The sequence below is a fragment of the Ixodes scapularis genome, unplaced genomic scaffold, assembly GCF_016920785.2.
Source record: "Ixodes scapularis isolate PalLabHiFi unplaced genomic scaffold, ASM1692078v2 PGA_scaffold1__304_contigs__length_218370807, whole genome shotgun sequence".
Classification (NCBI taxonomy): Eukaryota; Metazoa; Arthropoda; class Arachnida; order Ixodida; family Ixodidae; genus Ixodes; species Ixodes scapularis.
The window spans coordinates 98,602,126-98,620,679 of record NW_024609846.1 but is presented as its reverse complement, the minus strand read 5'-3'; the positions used below and the strand labels follow the sequence as shown (position 1 = coordinate 98,620,679).

At 49.2% G+C, this 18,554-nt stretch overlaps 2 protein-coding genes across 5 annotated transcripts in view; both read left to right on the top strand.

Moving 5' to 3' along the window:
* LOC8040329 (cellular tumor antigen p53) overlaps window positions 1-2,901 on the top strand; it is a 53,032-nt gene extending 50,131 nt beyond the window's left edge. For all 3 annotated transcript variants that reach the window (XM_029974712.4, XM_042290859.1, XM_042290860.1), the window contains one exon: window positions 1,743-2,901. In XM_029974712.4, coding sequence (XP_029830572.3) covers window positions 1,743-1,818 — 76 coding nt within the window. In that variant the 3' untranslated portion in view covers window positions 1,819-2,901. The remainder of the gene's footprint in view (window positions 1-1,742) is intronic.
* Window positions 2,902-5,181: 2,280 nt separating this feature from the next.
* Window positions 5,182-18,554, top strand: part of LOC115315555 (tumor protein p73) — an 89,119-nt gene continuing 75,746 nt past the window's right edge. The window contains exons 1-2 of one of the 2 annotated variants that reach the window (XM_042290856.1): window positions 5,182-5,323; window positions 16,447-16,523. In XM_042290856.1, coding sequence (XP_042146790.1) covers window positions 5,306-5,323; window positions 16,447-16,523 — 95 coding nt within the window. In that variant the 5' untranslated portion in view covers window positions 5,182-5,305. The remainder of the gene's footprint in view (window positions 5,324-16,446; window positions 16,524-18,554) is intronic. The other variant, XM_042290857.1, reaches the window with a different exon arrangement.

Here is an 18,554-nt window from a genome sequence, read left to right as displayed (position 1 = left end):
TCTCCTTCGGGCCTCAGTGTCCTTTCAGAATTTATTTATTTATTATTTTTTTTTTTTTTTGCAGTTGAAGTTTTGAGTTATTCGATGCCCGTCCCGGAAACTTTTCGAGATAAGCGATGTCAAAATACATGGTGCCAATGGGGATTCATTTCGCAACGCACAAAAGTTTCAACTTAACCGATCTTTCGAGATATCCCTGTTCGAGTTAACGGGGGTTTACTGTATCTACCCTAAACGCTGAGATATCCCTTCCACAAAGTTGCAAAGTCAGAAAATTGTGTTTACAAAATGTGCCATATAAGTGTTAACTTTGACCCGAATTTAGCAGGCATGGGAATAATAAATTGATGATATGGCTCAGATGCTGATTCAAAAATCGACCAGCTTGGCTGATGAGCACAAAAATAACTAAATTTTAAAAACGCCATTTCAAAAAATGAACTTTTTTGCGATTTTTGTTACTAAAGTCATGGCTATACCGTTGCAAGGCACTGGCTGTATTCCCCCCACAGCTGTAAAACAACACCAGAACACATTGTAGGCTAACCTCACATACACCGTATAAACTTGATGTTGATATGTTTGTTTGTTTTTAGTCCTAAAGGACAAAAGTGACCCAAGCAAATGCTTTTTGGAGTCCTATAGATGAGAGAAGAATTAATTTTTGTTGCAGAAGAGCAAGTTTGGGCCTTTTGGGTGCAGCAAGGCACAGACAAACGAGTCTATAAAAATGGTGCAGTTGGTGCTACTCTGACTTTTGCACCTGTCTACTTCTTGTTTTGTTTAGAGTGCAGCTCTTAGGGGCCCGTTTCCGGCTTGAGCGGCGTCGCCGTCGACGTAACCGCGAGGTCACGTGGCCCCCCCCCCCCTTCCAAGGTCACGTGACCCCCTGAGGCCACATGACGACCCCAACGTCACAAGACCCCCCCCCCCCTGAGGTCATGCGACCCCCTGAGGTCATGCGACCCCCAGGGGTCACGTGACCCCCCTGACGTCACACGACCCCCCCTGAGGTCACGTGACCTCAAGGAGTCACCTATCCCTCAGTATGTTTCCATCCTCCTCGTCAAGGGCTGTGCTCTAATCCAACGTTAATTGTAAACGGCTTTCATTTTTTTAGAGCGCAGCTCTTAGGGGCCCGTTCCCGGCTTGAGCGCCGTCGGCGTAACCAAGGTCATCCCAAGGTCACGTGACCCCTCCCAAGGTCATCTCAAGGTCACGTGACCCCCTGAAGGTCACGTGACCCCTCGAGGTCACGTGACCCCTTCCAAGGTCATCTCAAGGTCACGTGACCCCAAGATGACCCCACGTGACCCTTTGAAGGTCACGTGACCCCTCTGAGGTCACGTGACCCCCGAGGTCACGTGACCCCCGAGGTCACGTGACCCCTTCCAAGGTCATCTCAAGGTCACGTGACCCCCAGGTCACGTGAACCCCCGAGGTCACGTGACCCCTCCAGGTCACGTGACCCCAAGGTCACGTGGGGGTCACCTTTGGGGTCACGTGGCCTTGAGGTCACCCCCAGGTCACGCCTCCCCGAGGTCACGTGACCCCCTCCCCGAAGTCACGTGACACCCCCCCCCCCCCCCGGAGCATATTAAAGAATGAGGGGAGGAGGAGGAGAAGGGGGAGGGGTCTACCCTCCCCTCAGTACCCTTCACTCCTCCTCCTCAAGAGCTGCGCTCCAATTCGGCGTTACAGGGATTTGTAAACGGCTTTCACTTTTTTTTTCTATTTTTTAGGCTTGCTGGGCCCAGCGGCAGTCCAGGGGTGAAGTTGGAGCCCTCAGAGGAAGACTCCGACGAAACCCCCGAATGAAGATATATTTTTTTTAACTTCATTTTTAGTCGATGCTTGCTGCACATGTACTTGTTTCCCCCTTTTTTTTCTTCTCTTTTTAGTGAAGCGGCATCAGCAAAGCATCATCCCATATTTTTACGATTGTGCTTGTACGCATTGTTACGTGTCTCATGTCAGACATGAGTAGTGTCTAGGTTGGCGGTGTTTTTCACTGCTACTTTGAGCACTCTGTCATGCCAAAATGTTGGTCTCATTTACCATTATTTTTCATATTATCTGCATCCGTGTGCAATGTTTTATTTTGATACTCTGAGGGGCACTTGCTGGACAATGTTCTTTGGGGTGTTTTACAATGCTCGCCGAAATTTCCCTGCACCAGAGGAGGGAACCAGTGTTGATGAAAGAAACGAAAATCGTGCAACGGTTCACATCACTTAAATTATTGCTACACTGCCATGTACCTGCCAAGCAGCAAAAATTCCATGCCTTGCAGTATTTGCCAGACAGTACGTTTGTATCTGCCGATCTTGAAGGGCATACACTTCACCAGATTGTCATCTTTTTTTAATTTATAAAAAGGCAAAGCCCCCAAATCTGCAGGGTACTTAAGTCAGTTGTCTGGGCTCTTTTGTTTCTCTCATGCGTTCACGCATTTTTACTTGCATGTTTACCTGGGCTATGCTTAAGTAGTATTGGCCTGCCCAGTTTTTCATGCAATACTACGTCTCTGTGGCACCTCCCCGTGAGATGTTGAAGTTTTCGTAGCTCAACCTTGTTGCCAGCAGAGACCAGTGCCTTAGTGTGTAAAGCATAGACGAGGGAGGAAGAGGGCAGTGCTCAAATCATGGTCATGCATAAATGTATTAGTCAGCTGTGCTCAAATTGTACTCAAACAAGAAAGCCTATAAAGAGTCACTCGAACGATCCCGAGGAATACCCAACGGGAAGTTTTGGTAGCGCCCAGGTTCTTGAGAACAAAGACTGTGAATGCATGGCTTAGATAAGAACAGTTGTCCTCAGGTTTGGTATCCCCGTATGACTGTGATGGTTTTGTAACACTGCACTGTTAAGAAGGCAATAAATCAAGTTTTTTGCTATCAAGATGTTACGTTCACACAGCAGGAATTGTTTAACTAAATATTAATGTTTCATTTGTTTTTCTAAAATACTAGTCATCTTTCCTGATACATACATATGATTTTTGCTGGTTTCTTTCCTCTCTTTTGTTTGGTAATTTAGTTTTATGGTGTTTTTCACCCCATTGTCACGATGCATTTCCTCGAAATGTACGTGTCTGGGAAAGATTGCCAAGCCTAGAAACTGGAAGTGAAAAGGAAGACGCAACATGGGATAAACCTTGGAGCAGCGAGACATTTCAGAGGAAAGGTATTGGCAGCTACTATTTGAGATTGGGATTTTCCTAAGGTTGCCTTAGTGAGGTGCTACATTAGAAAATTAAGCCTAAAAGCAGGCACAAAATAAATAAATTAACACGCATTTAGGGGTGTGTAAAAATTGTCCCGAAGCTGCGCACAAATTGTAAGTTGCCAACCAAGCCTGCCATTGGTAAGAAATAGCTGATGTGGCTATCGTCTTTCATACTGATATAATTTAGAGGCATCACATTAAGTTTTCAGATAAGGCCCCAAGACATATTTGCAAACCTGGGGATAGAATGCGCGGCTACCGCAAAATCTTTCGGGGGTTTTGCGACTCGGGCTTGCAGCTGATTTCTTGTGTGGCATTGTTGGCCACACAGAAACTTTCTTCCCAGTTAAGGCTGTCTCGACACACAGAGCAGCGCGTTAGTCGAGACCTTGTCTTCTGTCCTAGTACTGTGGCCGCAGCAGGAACCGTGTAACCAAATTGCTGCAAGCACCACAGTTTTCAGGCAAACTGTTGACTTCTCCATGGTCTGCTTCTTCATCTTTGTTCCTTGGTGCACCATTGAGTGCTTTATACAGCAGCGAGGCTGCATCAAGAGATCATGGTCGTCATAGCAATTTACAATTGGCAAGTAGGAACAGATGGTATACACATAGTAGAAGCAAAGATTACCTCTATAGGCTCGTCCCTATTCGCACGAAAAGTACTATTTCTGTTCTTGTTATGTTTACGCAACCATAGCCTGTTGTAGTTTAAGAAAAGCAGGACATGCCCCTCCCACAAAGTTCTGCTCGTCATGGTGGGTGGTTTCCTCTTCTCTGCTTGCCTCCCCTCCAGTGTTCACTCTGCTAAGGTGGAAAGAGTGGAGGTCTTTGCGACAGACTAGCCCAGCGGGCAACGTTGCCAATGGGTCATTTATTTATGTATTTTTTTACAGGTACTACTGTCTTCTCTTGGAATGTGTAAGATTGGGTTTTTATTTTAGAAATAGGAGTACAATGAAATAATATAAAGTTGTCACTGGTTTACCTGCATTTAATATAACTGGCACTCTGCATGAGGGGAAACCAAGTAAGCGAATGCAACGAAGCAACGGGAAAAAAAAGAGATCGAGGTACACCTAAGCATTTTTTATGAGTTGTAAATTCGAAAGCATGCAAACCGCTCGTCCGCTCCCTTTTTCGTCTGCTGTGTACTTATGTCGCCGGTCAGCGCGTGTGCTCTCCTGGGCACGGAGCGTCCGAGGTCACCTTGCCGTGGAAAGAACGGCGCACTGATGGACACGCAGCGCCATGGGGTGAGCGGTCGTGGAAACTGACGACCGCAGCGGCCAATGGGAGCCCCGTCAACGCGCGACAGCCAATGGAACCGAAGGATCGGGGAAACAAAGCGCCGTTTTCGCGCTTCAAACTGATGACGTCAGCTCGCTCCACGAGGCAGTTAATGCTTTCTAAATAAAGGGCAAACGCCAACCAATCCCTAAAAGATTGTAGTTAATGCTTTCACATTAAAAACATTAGTCGAACGAAATGCGAAGGAGGGGGGCGACTAGGATTTGCAGACGGGAATGGACGAATGCGGTAACAAAGAGGAGATTGGAAGATTGGTGGGAAAGGTCTAGGGAGAAGTGAAAATACAGATAAAAATAAGCAACAAAAGCACTTTAAGGGGGAGAGGGTTTTGTTGCGAATTTTAAAAGGGGATGAAATGTTAGGCTAGATTGCGCAAGCTACCGCCCGTTGCGAAGGGCATAGCCATTCAACAGCCCGATTCAGCATTGCATCATGGTCATTTGTCTCGTGAATTCTTTAAAAAAATTCACAAAGAGGGGGGGGGGGGGGGGGGGGGGTTGTGTTTAAACAAAATTTATACAAAGTTTAAAATAAAAGAAATGACAAAATGTTAGGCTAGGTGGCGCAAGCTGCCGCCCGTTACAAAGGGCATATATAGCCGTTGTTATCCATTTCTCCTCCTCCACGCCCTCCGCTGCCCTCCGCTCTTTCCTCCGCTCCGCCACCACCACCGCTGACCACCGCCGCCACCCGCTACTCGCTCCTTTCCCTTCTCAGAGAAACGAAACAACTGAAGCAACTTCGTCTGGGTTGTCTTGAAAATAGAAATGGAGGCGCCATCAGAGGTATGCAAACTTTTTATTGCTGTGTCCGTAGTCGCGAACCGTGTGACAGAGCATCTCTGCACCTTGCGCGATGTCAAAGGGCTCGGGCGCGCGAATTTCGTTTTGGCTGGCGGGTGGGTGTCTTTGTTTTGAATTCGCCGTCCGCCATGTGCGGTAGCGGACGTCAAGTTTGCGCGACGCGCCTTTGATGCGGCGAGTGACAGCTCTGACACTGTGCTTGCTTCGATTCTTTGAATGTCGGAGGCGCAAAGTGGGGCCGTTGCGATTGGTGGAATTTATGAAAAAGGGTTAGATTTGGTTCTGATGGGTCGCATCGTACGCGTGTAGTTCGCTTCCCCAGGTGGCACTTCCCCCGTCTTGGATGCCACGTGCCGTTTCTCCCGAATGTCCAAATCTCCGCAACTAATTCCCCCCGTTACCCCAGTGCTTTCCTCGCTTCCATATCTTTTGCTACTTTGATTTCTGATCTAGACGCATGTTTTTTTGTTTTTTTTCGCAACAATTGAGAGTTGATTTGACACTTGCCAAGATTGCAGAATTGCAACGTGTTCATTTACTTGCGACTGCATTCTTCTCTCAAACACATTAACACAACTTGAATTCCGCAAAATTGCTGCATCAACTTCAAAAACTCTTCAAGGTTCAGCTGCTCGTTGGAATGACGTTCCTCGAGCATGTTGATGGTTTCGTCTTTCCTCTCCCACTCCTGCCGCTTTCGTACTTGGCCGCCGTTGAAAACCGGGAGGAGTGGGGCTCTGCTCGTAGCCTCGTGCCGCTTGGCCAGCTCCACGAACGTGAACACATCAGGATATGCTTTTCCGATGGAGTTTTTGATTTTTCTGTAAGTAAAATTTACAATATTTTACATAAGAGCTGTCATATGTTCAAATGCAAGATTTACTTACCGGTGGCAAAACTCCTTCAAGTTGTTGGGCCGGGCTCCAGTACTCTGGTGGTGGTTCCACTGGCTGATGTTATAGTTTCCGAACAGCCATGTGCCCTTGTAGTAGAGGATGAGCCATGGTATTCCGAAGGTCAGTGGTGCCATCGCTTTCAAGCTCCGCCGAGCGATGCGCACAAACGTCGGTGGGATGAAAGCAAGACTGATCGTCTGATAGACAAACGTAGTTACCAGGGAATCTTCCTGGTACGCTTTAGCAAGACCGAATTCCTGTACTTTTCGCCAGATTGCTTGGGCAAATTGGAAGTGGCAGCCACTGTGCCGAACGTCAGGAAACATGAACAGGAGTGCCTGCATAAGTGCCAGTTCAAAGTCCGTCCAGACAAGGCTGAGTGAGAGAAGTTTACGAAGAGAGTCCAACGCAGGCTTGAAGTTTGTGAGCGCAGTGACATACACTTCCCGAGACTTCCCAGGCAGAAGGAAGTATGCAATGTTAAAACTCCCTCCAATGTTTGACAGTGCTGATTGTGACCATCTAATGAAACAAGGATGGACAGGAGAAAAACATTCCATCGATGTACACTTTGTCAGCTTCCAAAAAGTAATCCAGCGCCTTCTATATGTCAAAACAAGGACTGCGATGTGCGGTTGTGGTGAAGACAAATAGTAGAAAGCTCCGTTTATCGAGTCTTTGCGTGCAATAGCCCCAGGTTGATCTCGGACCGATCCCTTGTCAGATTAGGCTGCTGTTTCTCCTTTTCCCGATAAAGGATGTTTCTCACGCTCTCCAAATTGAAAAGGCCTGCAATTACGGCGTCGTCCACCCACACGAGAAACAGTTGCCACGTAAGATGATTCCATCACGGTTATGGTGCCAATTTGCCGTAAAATACCGCAGAGGCGCCCACTTTGTTCAAGCGCCCACTATTAGCATTTTCCAAACTTGGAATTTCTGCAAATTATACGTTAAAGGGATGCTGAACCGAAATCTGAATTCCACAAAACACGGCAGCAAAAGCGTGCGACGGGATGCTACAAACACCAAAACATCACTCATACAGCGATATCTTGTATGGATGATCGTATTTTCTAAGAAAAAAGGAGGCGCATTTTACAGATATGTTGTTGTCTTGTTCCTCCAAGAAGAGTAGAGAAGGAGAGGGAACAGCCTCGCGTCTTCTCCGCCTCACCGCATTGAGGGGGCGAAGCGAAGAGAGGAGAAATCGAGATATTTGGGCGTCGCACGCCTCGTCGGCCTTGTTCAATCTCTACCTCTTTTTCCAAAAATACAGCCGTCCATTTGAGATATTGCCTTGCGAGTAGTGTTGTAGGGGTTGTAGCGTCCCGCCTGCAGCTCCTGCATTGTTTTCTGAAATCTAAATTTTTGATTCACCATCCCTTTAACTCTCCAATTTGACTAGACAAGTGCCCATGTTTAGATTAATCCGGTTTTCAGTGAAAATGGGGTGGGTGCTCCGCCGGTATTTTACGGTATACTTTCCTGGCCCACTAAGCCCATGCTCTCTTCGCAGTATACTTCTAACTGGCACATGTGGCTCCGGTCAGACCTTCTTTGTCAAAGCATTCTTCAATCGCGCTTCGCAGAGTTTGCTGTCATCGGCTGGATGAGTGTGCGCCGCAACGTGTATCGACATAATCAATTGCTTCACCAAGGGACGTATCGAAACAAGCCTTGCCTGAGCTGTGGAAGTTATAGTCTCTAAAGAGCTTAACGAAAAAGAGGGAAATATATTTACCTTGTGATTTTTGAATACCCTTCTTCCTTTCATAAACACCGCTGCTTTGCAGTTCCGCGACCAGTATTTTGCACACCGCCGGGCAATCCTGTCATTTTGGTGTTTGTGCTGAAAGCAGTATGCTTTCACCCGTTGATGACCGCTGAGCTCTTTCCTTTCTGTGTCTGCAAGTATTTAGGCTCCATCTCCAGCAGCCGAATTACGTCTTAAAGGCATTCCCTGTTGAAAACTTCTTAAATAAAAATTTAGCCTGACCTTCAAGACAAAGCTGAAGTCATGTGTTTGACCCTCTGACCTAGACCGACCCTGTCAACTGATCTTGGCCCGGTATGGTCAAGGGATAACAAGGATGTCAGGTACACCACGGGGAATTGATACGGGGGTGCTTGTGCATAAGTTTTGACAGCCGGGGACTTGGAGGCGGGGGAGATAACACGGCGTGGGTTTTGAGACTGGAGTTTCGAGATTGCATTATTTCGTGCACCACTTCATCGTAACTACCTAGCTTCATTGTAAGCCTAATGCTGCGAAAGTTCTTGAGGATGCATCAGGGCTGGCCAGTGTCGAAGTGACATCTTTAGTATTGTCGCACGCAAAATTAACGACAGCAGACGAGGAGTAACTTTTAAGGCTGCTCTAGCACGGGCCGACTGAGCTCGCCGAACGCTTCAGCCGGGAGAGGTCAGGTTTGGGTCAAGACGCAATCTCCGGCTGTCGCGAGGAACGGACAACCCCCCCGAGTACGCCTGGGCGGCTCTTTTTGTATCCTTCCGAGGCCAGAAGTTTTTGGGGAAGACGCGTCCCGCTTTCCCTCGTGAGAGAGGGAGAGAGCGCGCGCGTAGATTAGATAACCTTCTGGCTCCATCTGTTGGCCCGTCAGTCAACCATTTATTTTAGTTTCATTTTCAACGTTACAAATATCCCCCGCCAAAAAGGGCTGAGTGCCCTCACTCAGACATACGGAACAAAACCCGTGAAGAGAAATCAGTGTTACACAAACGTTTGTCCACTGTGAACGAGACATCAAATTATCTGTGAGAAAAATCAGTAACACACAAAATCAGTCCGTTGCAACAGTTGATCCAGAAAATGAAAGTCTGTGCGAAAAACTAGTAATACACAAAATCAGTCCGTTGCAACAGTTGATCCAGACAATGAAAGTCTGAGAAAAACTAGTAATACAAAAAGTCGCTCCACTGCAATCGGGTGGAAGCTCGGCGGTTTCGTTCGTTCGTCTCCTGATTAGAGCCTGTCTGTAGCTCACGAGCTGACCTAAGCACTGGCACTGACACAGGTTCCAGCACTGATGCCGGCACTGGCACCGCTACGGTGTCGCTCACTTGGGAACGCCGAGGTTCCCCACACGCTTGGTCCTGAGTGAGGGTGTCTTGAGCATCGTGGAATTCCTCGGGAATGTCACGGTGGTCCCCTGTCGGACCTTCGGGTGTGTATGTTTCCGTGGAGTCGTCGCTGCTAACTCGTTCGCTGTTCTCGTCACGCACCACGAAGGGCTTCATGCGATTCACATTCACCACGTCCAGCTTTCCTCTGCGATTCTCAACCTCCCAATCATTTTCGGCTGTCTGTCGGACCACCATGAAGGGCCCGTGATAGGCATGTAGGAACTTAGTTGTCCTCCCTCGCTTTGAAGTAGGCATACGTATGTACACAAGGTCCCCGGGCTTGAAGCGCGCTGTGCGTCGGTGCTGGTCGTACCTCTCCTTGTTGTTCTTCTGGGCCCGTCGCTCACGTTCCGCGACGATCTGCTTCGCGCTTTCCCACTTCCTCATGACCTCTTCGTTCGACGGAGTCTTGACGTGTTCAAGCTGCAGATGGAGCATGGCGTCGATGGGAAGTGTGGGCTCATGCCCGTAGAGAAGAAAGAACGGCGAATAACCGGTAGTGTCGTGCACCGAGGAGTTATACGCGAACATTGCGTACGGTAGAAACTGATCCCAATCTTGATGACTGGAGGAGACGTATTTGCTGATCATATCAGCCAAGGTTCGATTGAATCTCTCGCACAGTCCGTTCGTTTGGGGATGGTAAGCCGTGGTTCGGGCGTGGTTGGTGTCCAGAAGACGAAAGAGTTCCTCCATCATCTCGGAAACGAAGTGGCGACCCCTGTCGGTTAAAACGGTCTCCGGTGCTCCATGGCGAAGAACCACTGCTTGCATAAAGGCCTTGGCAGCGGAGGCCGCAGTTGCGTCAGGGGTGGCCACTGTCTCAACCCACTTCGTGTGATAGTCGATTATGACCACGACATATTTGTTTCCATCTTGCGACGAAGTAAGGGGACCCAGGAAATCCATTGCCACTCGCTGGAACGGCCTCTGTGCTGGAGGTAAGGGCTGCAGTAGGCCTGCCGGCCTCAACGGGGGCGTTTTCCGCGTTTGGCAGTCTGGGCAAGACATCACATACCTGGTGATATCAGCGAACATCCTTGGCCAAAAGTATCTTTGCCGAATTTTGTCTATCGTCCGCTTGATTCCCAGGTGGCCTGCCGTAACGTCATCATGACAAGAAACTAGAATTTCCTGCCGCAGTGTCCTAGGCACCGCCAGCGCCATCCTTTCTGCCTCGTACCCCTTGGCTCTGCGGAAGAGGATTCCATTGACAAGACTGAAGGCCCGCGCAGCCCGTTTGACTTTCCTTACGACGGGGTCTTGTGGTCTCTCTAGGTGTCCAACGATTGGTCCAAGGAACGGGTCGGCGCGTTGATTTTGGACAATGTTCCCTCCTTCCACCAAAAGAAGCGGTAGCTCTTCTTCCTCCTGGGTCGTAGGGTCGCAAGGGAGTCGGGACAGCGCATCGGCGTTGCCGTTCTTCTTTCCTGGTCGGTGTTTCAGAGCTATGTTGAATTCCTGTAGGAGCAGGCTCCATCGGATGAGGCGGCCGTTTGGGTTTTTGACCGTCATTAGCCAGGTGAGGCTAGACTGGTCCGTCACCACCATGAACGGAACCCCAAATAGATACGGACGGAACTGTCTGGTAGCGTAGACGACCGCGAGGCACTCTTGCTCTGTTGTACTGTAATTTGCTTCGGCGGCATTGAGATGGCGACTGGCATAACCTACCGCATATTCCTGCGTACCGTCCCTCTGGACCAACACCGCCCCGATTCCATACCCACACGCGTCTGTGTGAACCTCAGTGGGAAGAGAGGGGTCAAAGAGTCTTAACACGGGCTCCCCGGTCAGGTGCTGTTTTAGCTCATCAAAAGCATTTTCGCACTTTCGATTCCAGGACCACTTGACGTCACACCTGGTAAGGTCGTTCAAGGGACGGGAGATTCGGGCAAAGTCTTTCACAAATCGCCGATAGTAGTTGCAAATTCCCAGGAAGCTGCGGACTTCTTTAACGTTTCAAGGACGTGGGAAGTTACGGCACGGATGTTGTCCGGGTCCGGTCGTACGCTTTTGCCGTCAATCACGTGTCCCAGGTAGAGGACGCTGCTGGCGGCGACTTTGCATTTCTTGGGCTGAAGTCGCAGGCCCGCCTTGCTGAGCGCCTCGAAGATGCCCCTGAGGTCTTGCAGGTGGTCGTCTACAGTCCGAGAAAACACGATTATGTCGTCCAAGTAAGCCAAGCACACCTTCCATAGCTGGCTGGCAAGCACCTTATTAATCATGCGCTGGAAGGTTGCGGGTGCGTTGCACATACCGAATGGTAAGACGTTAAACTCATACAAGCCAGCCCCCATGGTGAACGCCGTTTTCTCCTTGTCTTTCTCTCGAACAGGGATTTGCCAATACCCGGACGCCAAGTCCAATGTCGTGAAGAACCGTGACCCCTGAAGCATGTCCAAAATGTCATCCACACGCGGGATTCGGTGCACATCCCTCTTGGTTACCGCATTTACTTTCCGGTAGTCCACACAGAATCGCCAGGACCCGTCACGCTTGCGCACCAGGACAACTGGCGACGACCACGGGCCGGTCGACTCTCGAATCACGTCCCTTTGTAGCATGTCGCTGACTTGCTCGCGAAAGACCTGTCGCTCGTACGTCGAGTTTCGGTACGGATTCTGGCGCACAGGTCTCGCGTTTTCCGTATCAATTTCATGCTCGACTAGATGAGTGCGACCCAGACACCCCTTTTCTGAGAACAGATGTGCGTACTCATTCAACAGTGAGTGGACTCGATTCCTCTCCGCGCAACCCAAATTAGCCGCCACATCAACTTCGGATATACTGCCGTCAGCTATTTTGTGGAGGGGTCGTGGCAAGCTGTACGGCGAATAGGGACGTTGTGCGCCCCACCGCAGTTCTCCTGGTTATCGTTATGGGTGACGAAGACGGGTTGGCAACACGTGCATATCCAACATTGGCACTGACCTCAGTTAATGTTCTTGCAGCGCTTGGCCGGGTCAGGGACGTCTCCGGGAGTGGCTCGATGAGAAACGCCCCTTGGCCGGTGATGGTAACCGGCAGCAAGACCTCGCTGCAGGCTGGTATAGTGGTCGTCTCCATGCAGTAGGCCCGATGTGCAGACGGTGGGGCGGCGACGAGCGGGCTTTCAAGGTTCAGCCGGAGTGCATGTCCCTGGAGTACGATGTTCTTCCCCGGGACATCTATCACCATTTGTGCGGTCGCACAAAACGGAAGTTTGCACAGGATGTCGTATGGAAACTCCTCGAGCACAACAAACTCGGTGCGGACGTGCACTGGTCCTATCACGATCTCCAACACCATTTCACCACAGCTACTCAACAGCTCTCCACTCACACTTCTTAGCGTCGACTTGGTTGGCTGGGTCGCCTTTTTCAGGCGAGCTGCAAACTTTCCGGACACAATGTTTGCCATGGCTCCGGTGTCCACAATCACCTCGACGTCTCCGCCGTCGATCGTCGCCGGTAGTGTGATGAGGTGTGATGCCGAGTATGCTGCACATATGGAGCCTCCTTGGTGGTTTAGGGGTGAGGCTTTTGGACCCCTACTTCTCAGTTTCCCTGCTGGGCTGAGAAACTGTTGAGTCGGGCAGTGGCAGAGTCGCGGTCGAAATTATCCCTGCTGTTCTCAGTCGGTCGAGGTACGATCTCAGGACACTGGCGCTGGATGTGGCCAGGGCGGTGGCACTTGAAGCAAACGACGTTACCGCTCTGGTTTCTTAAGAGACGCGGCGGGAAGCGCTGGCGTGTTCGTCCGAGTTGCTCTACGGCCATCGTGAGAGCACGGACACTGTCTTGAAGAGCGCCGAGAATGGCCGTAGTGTTCTCACTTATCTGCGGTGCCCCTGGTCCCTGGACGTGGAAGGCGTCAGAGGGGTTCGGGCGAAGTCCGGCGTCCGCCGCGGGTGTACTCGCCTGCGTTGTGGGCCGTGGACAGGAGAATGGAGAAGGCGCCGCAAACCCGGGAAGTTCGTGTGTTGGCATCGTCAACAGCGCTTGGCGTGCCATTGCACCGACGTGGGTGAGTCTTTGGAGATGTTGCAGGAAGTCGGCCGGGGTGTGCGGATTGGAGATTGCAACCCTCTCCATAATTTCCGGTCTCGGTCCACGCAGGAGACACCAAACTTTTTCTGTGTCAGCCATCGTCGGGCTTGCCCGTGCGCACAGCTGAAGTATGCTTGAAACGTAGTGCTGAAGTGTCTCGTTCAGCTGTTGGCGACGCTCTTGCAGTTGCATGAAGGCCCACTCTCTCACGTGCTCTCCGGTGAAGTCCCGACGGAGGGCTTGCTGTCACTGCTCCCAGGTTGTCAGAGGGGCCTCAGCTGTCGCTTCTCGGAGAGCCGTGGAGAACCAGTGCCGAGCCTCGTCCTCCAGCGCAAAGACCAGGTTGTTTGCTTTTTGCGCCTCTGTCCATGACAATGCTGTGGCGTAGCGTTCGTACAGCAGCATCCAATCTTCCAAGTCCTCGTCCGGTCTCCCCTTGAAATGCGGCGGGGGACCGTATGGCCGCATGAACCTCTCCACCTGTGGCTGCTGGTCCTCGGTGCTCATGTTGTCGGATACGAGCCTACTCCGTAGAGAGTAGTTACTCGCGAACGTCGCCTTCCTCCCTATCCTTTCAGCAGCGCTTGGCAAGTTCGAAGAGCCTCGCGAACCTTTGATGGATGTTCCGAGCTACTTGCTCATCCTCGTCCTGCCATTTCTTGTTCGGGTCGATGCGGCCTCCTTCTTCGCTTGACCTGGCGGATTGCTGTTTCTGCAGGCGTGCTCAGCGATCGCGACGTTGACGTCCTCGGGATCGGCGTGAGTCGTCTTGCATCTTGACGAGTACCCCGCACCTCCACCAATTTGTCGCACGCAAAATTAACGACAGCAGACGAGGAGTAACTTTTAAGGCTGCTCTAGCGCGGGCCGACAGAGCTTGCCGAACGCTTCAGCCGGGAGAGGTCAGGTTTGGGTCAAGACGCAATCTCCGGCTGTCGCGAGGAACGAACAACCCCCCCCGAGTATGCCTGGGCGGCTCTTTTTATATCCTTCCAAGGCCAGAAGTTTTTGGGGAAGACGCGTCCCGCTTTTCCTCGTGAGAGAGGGAGAGAGCGCGCGCATAGATTAGATAACCTTCTGGCTCCATCTGTCGGCCCGTCAGTCAACCATTTATTTTAGTTTCGTTTGCAACGTTACAGTATGTTTATACAACCGGAAGTTAGTCAGCCCCAGTGGGCGTTTGGTATCTCAATTGTAGATGAGCAATTTAGCGAGTGCAGTACAACCGCTAGCCTCCTATGCACCATGCAGTAGTGATACATGACCGCACACTCGGCAAGCCATAGTTGTCACCCCCATGCACTAGATATATGCATCTAGTGCATTTTCAAAATTACTTGGATGCTGTTATCACCACCCATGATTGTCATCCATGTCACAGCCTCACTCAGTTGCCAATTTCAAATTGTCACGCCTCGTGGCTGTCACTTCAATAGATTGTTTCATTAGAATATTCGAATTAACAATCCCACTTCGTGCAGAAAAACTTTTCGGTGTCTTCATATGGTTCCCGGGATCTCCTCATCAGCATATTCCATGCCGTTTTTGAATGGCAGGGTATTTTGTGGGGTCACTTCGAGGGAATGGTAGCTTCCACCTATAAATACTTGGCCCATGTAACGGTCACAAATTTTTTTACAGTAAATTCATCCAACTGTACTAGGGCAGTTTACTTAAAGGGATTGTCCGGTTGAAACTGAAAGTACTTAAGTTCTTGTGCTTGTTACGTCGAGGAAGCCTTCAAATAGACAAACGTCATTTTTATTTTGATATATGATGGCCCAATATTAATTAAACTTTTCATGAGTGCATGTACGAAGTTATACCCTGAATTGTGCCAGTGTGAGTGGCTGACATCCGTATAGCTGCTGCGCGACGCCACATAACGCAGAGGATCGTCGATTGGTAGGGATAACAAGCATCGGTCGATGGATTTCTCGTATTTTGTTTAAAATTATACAGTCTCCTAGGTTTTACCCTACTGAGATATGATTCTTGTAATGCAGGTCCCAAGCGTGTGCAAAAAAGTTGCACCTTTTAGCAGGATATTACTCAAATACGGCCATTAGCGAGCAAACATGTACCGTTTTACGCATGCACAACTGCGACGGCCACCAATCAGATAAAGAGCGCTTGCAAAGAAAAGGATGCAGATTTTGCCTCTGCAGCAGCATTTGGGTCTACGAAGCGACATCTGGCCCCACATATTGATGGATCGGTGATGCGGCGGCGGGTCGTTCCCTCTGAGGCGATGACTGCCTGTCGAAGGCAAACAACGAATCGTTCAAAATGCATGTAACCTTTCTAGGTCCTCACCCGACTCGGATGAGCCTGGTGAATCTGGCTGCGCATGTGTTAAATATAACTTTTGGCATTGTTTCAAGATGACCTAGCTGTTGGTTCTGGTTTTGCTGCCTAATCAAACCGTTTAATCCAATGAGTGGGTGGACGTAGTTTAATATCATTGGCACGGCATCATACATCGGCTTACGAGCCTTCTGTCCACTTAGAGCTCAGCTGGAAGTTTCCTTCTGTGAAACGATTGCTGCATAAGCGGGGTCTCATTCTTGACAGGAACCCATTGCTTCCTACGCACGGGTCGTCGCTACACTTCTCGTGGATCACAGGTGCTGCCCAGTAGTTGTGGCACTTAACCTCTCAACAAAAGTCTCGTCTATCCGCGAAACAAGTCGAGCACAACAACAAAAACTAAGCATGCTGCAGCATTCACTCGCAGTCAACGATGCGGAAATGCTCGCATTGCGTTATGGGACATCGGAGCTTCAATGTTGCCTACAAAAGCACCGTTTATGCCAGGATGCGATTGGAGCAGTTTAAAATTCAATTACTCATGCAAAGGGGCATATAGAAATCAGATATTGCACGGACAATGCATTTTGAGGCATCAACAATGATATTTAATTGTTTTCTTGAACTCAAAAGTTGGCCGAACAATCCCTCTAAGAAAACAAAATTGTGACCAGCCGCTCAAAAGGTAAATTGGTGGCCACTTTGTATTTATGACATTTAGGCCGAGAATGAAGAGACAAGCCCACCAGATGTGTCGCTGTTCGACTTCAACGTGTGGCAGGAGGAAACCTGGGGAAGGTGAGTCTGCCTTTCCTTGCACGTGTTTGGGGATCACTCTACGATCTCCTGTTATAGCACATACCTGTTCTAATCCTTCCCTGCTTGGGCAGGGAAAGACTAGAACTGCTGTACTTGTAAATAAATAAATAAATCTGATGGAAACCATATCCTGTTTGTTACTAAAGTGCATTTTATATGACAGTCTTAAAGGGGTTATGACACGAAAATTAAACGGATAGATTATTCTTGAAATGGAATGCTCATAGGCTACTTAGTATATACACCAAGTTACGCAATTTTTAGAGCTCTGATAATTGCAATATTCAATTTACGAATTTTTATCATTTTCATTTGGCGACCAGGCAACACTGCTGAAGTTAGTCACACCATGGTGCCCATAAACCACGTGACCATGAACACTCTCTCATTCAAGGCGCCCCCATGATCGCCCAAGCTCTTCTCGTCGCGGTACAAACAAAACCGCTCAAACAGCTCGGTAAACTGAAAGCTATTCTCGCTCTCGCCCCCGGCCGGTTGACCTTCCACCCTGCATGCGCCTGCGAGATATTCCCGGACGACGGTGACCACGGCGAACTCGTCGTCGCTGGAGCTCGTCGCCAGCGGGTCGCAGTCAAAATGAACAGCTTCCAACATCTCTTGATAGCAATTACTCTCATCGCTGCTGCGATCAATGTCGAACACTTCGACAAGGCGATCAATGCCGTAGACGTAATCGTCACAGACCGGGTGCTGGAAACGTGGAAGGTAAACGAGGAAGCTGAGAGTTGATATGCCAAGAGAGCCGAGTCTGTGAGTGCGTGCAAGTAGACACCGCGCTGGAGGCTGGTTACGTCATCAGCCTCCAGGTCCGCCCGGATCTGCCCCTCCGAGGGGCCCGCATATAAATCGATTTATCCACGAAATTATCGCGCCTTTTTCAAAACAAATTTAGCAGGATTATAGGAATATACAATGGGTCCTAGCAGTATAGTTATGTCATATTTTATTTTTGGCGTGTCATAACCCCTTTAAAGGGCCCATGAAACGATTTTTGGGTTGGGATAAATCATTTTAGATTGGGATTTTACTAATAGCACATCAATCAGTGGACCAAAAGAAAAAAAAGGTAGAAAGTCAAAAGCCCGACTTTCAGTGCGAAATTTTGAAAACGGAGCGGACTATTTCGTACCTCCTCCCCTTCGCAACCTCTCTGCCTTTTCACTGTGATACGTCCGCAGTCCCAAAAGCGCGTCATCGGGTCCAAACTGACGTCACACACAACCGGACCTCACTTATTCCCTTCACCCCTAAGCTGACATTGTGGTGGAAGCTACGCGCTTGCCGGACCAATCAGCCGCCTTTCTTTCATCACCTGACTTAATTCTCTGCAGCCACATTTGCCACGCTCACGTGGCAAGTGTGGCTGGCCCAACGAGCACGTGGCTTCAACAGCACTGTCAGCTTCGGGATGAACGGGGTGGGGAAAGCAACTTTTGTCTGAATTTTGAGCAACGGGCTAATTTTCTAGGGGGACAATGGCTCTGTCCGGCTACACAAACCAGATTCGGAGCGAGAGGGGCCCCCTTCTTTTCGTCTTCTTTAACTGTTTGGTGGAATGGGCGATTTATGAGTTGAGGAAAGCTAAACAGGAAAAGGTTGGAAAAGCGTTTCATGACCCCTTTAAAGAGACATATGACAGTCTTAAAGAGACATTGACAGGGTATTTATTAGGGATGTCGCGAACCACCCTTGGTTTGAATTTTAAAGGTTTCAATATTTTCTAACCGAACTGAGGTTTGAATTCAAAAGATTTCTATATTTTCAAACCGTACCAAGGTTTGAAATCGAAAAGTTTGCAATTTTCGAACACCGTGGAGTTTCAAATTAGAAAAGTTTGAAGCTTTCACGGTTTATAAAAGTTTGGGTTCAAATATTTTGAATATTATTTTAATTGAGGTTCGAGAAATTGGAAGATTTCGAACTTTCCTAATCTGAAATTGTAGAGATTCGAAAATTCTGAATATCTTGAGATCTGAAGTTTGAAAAATT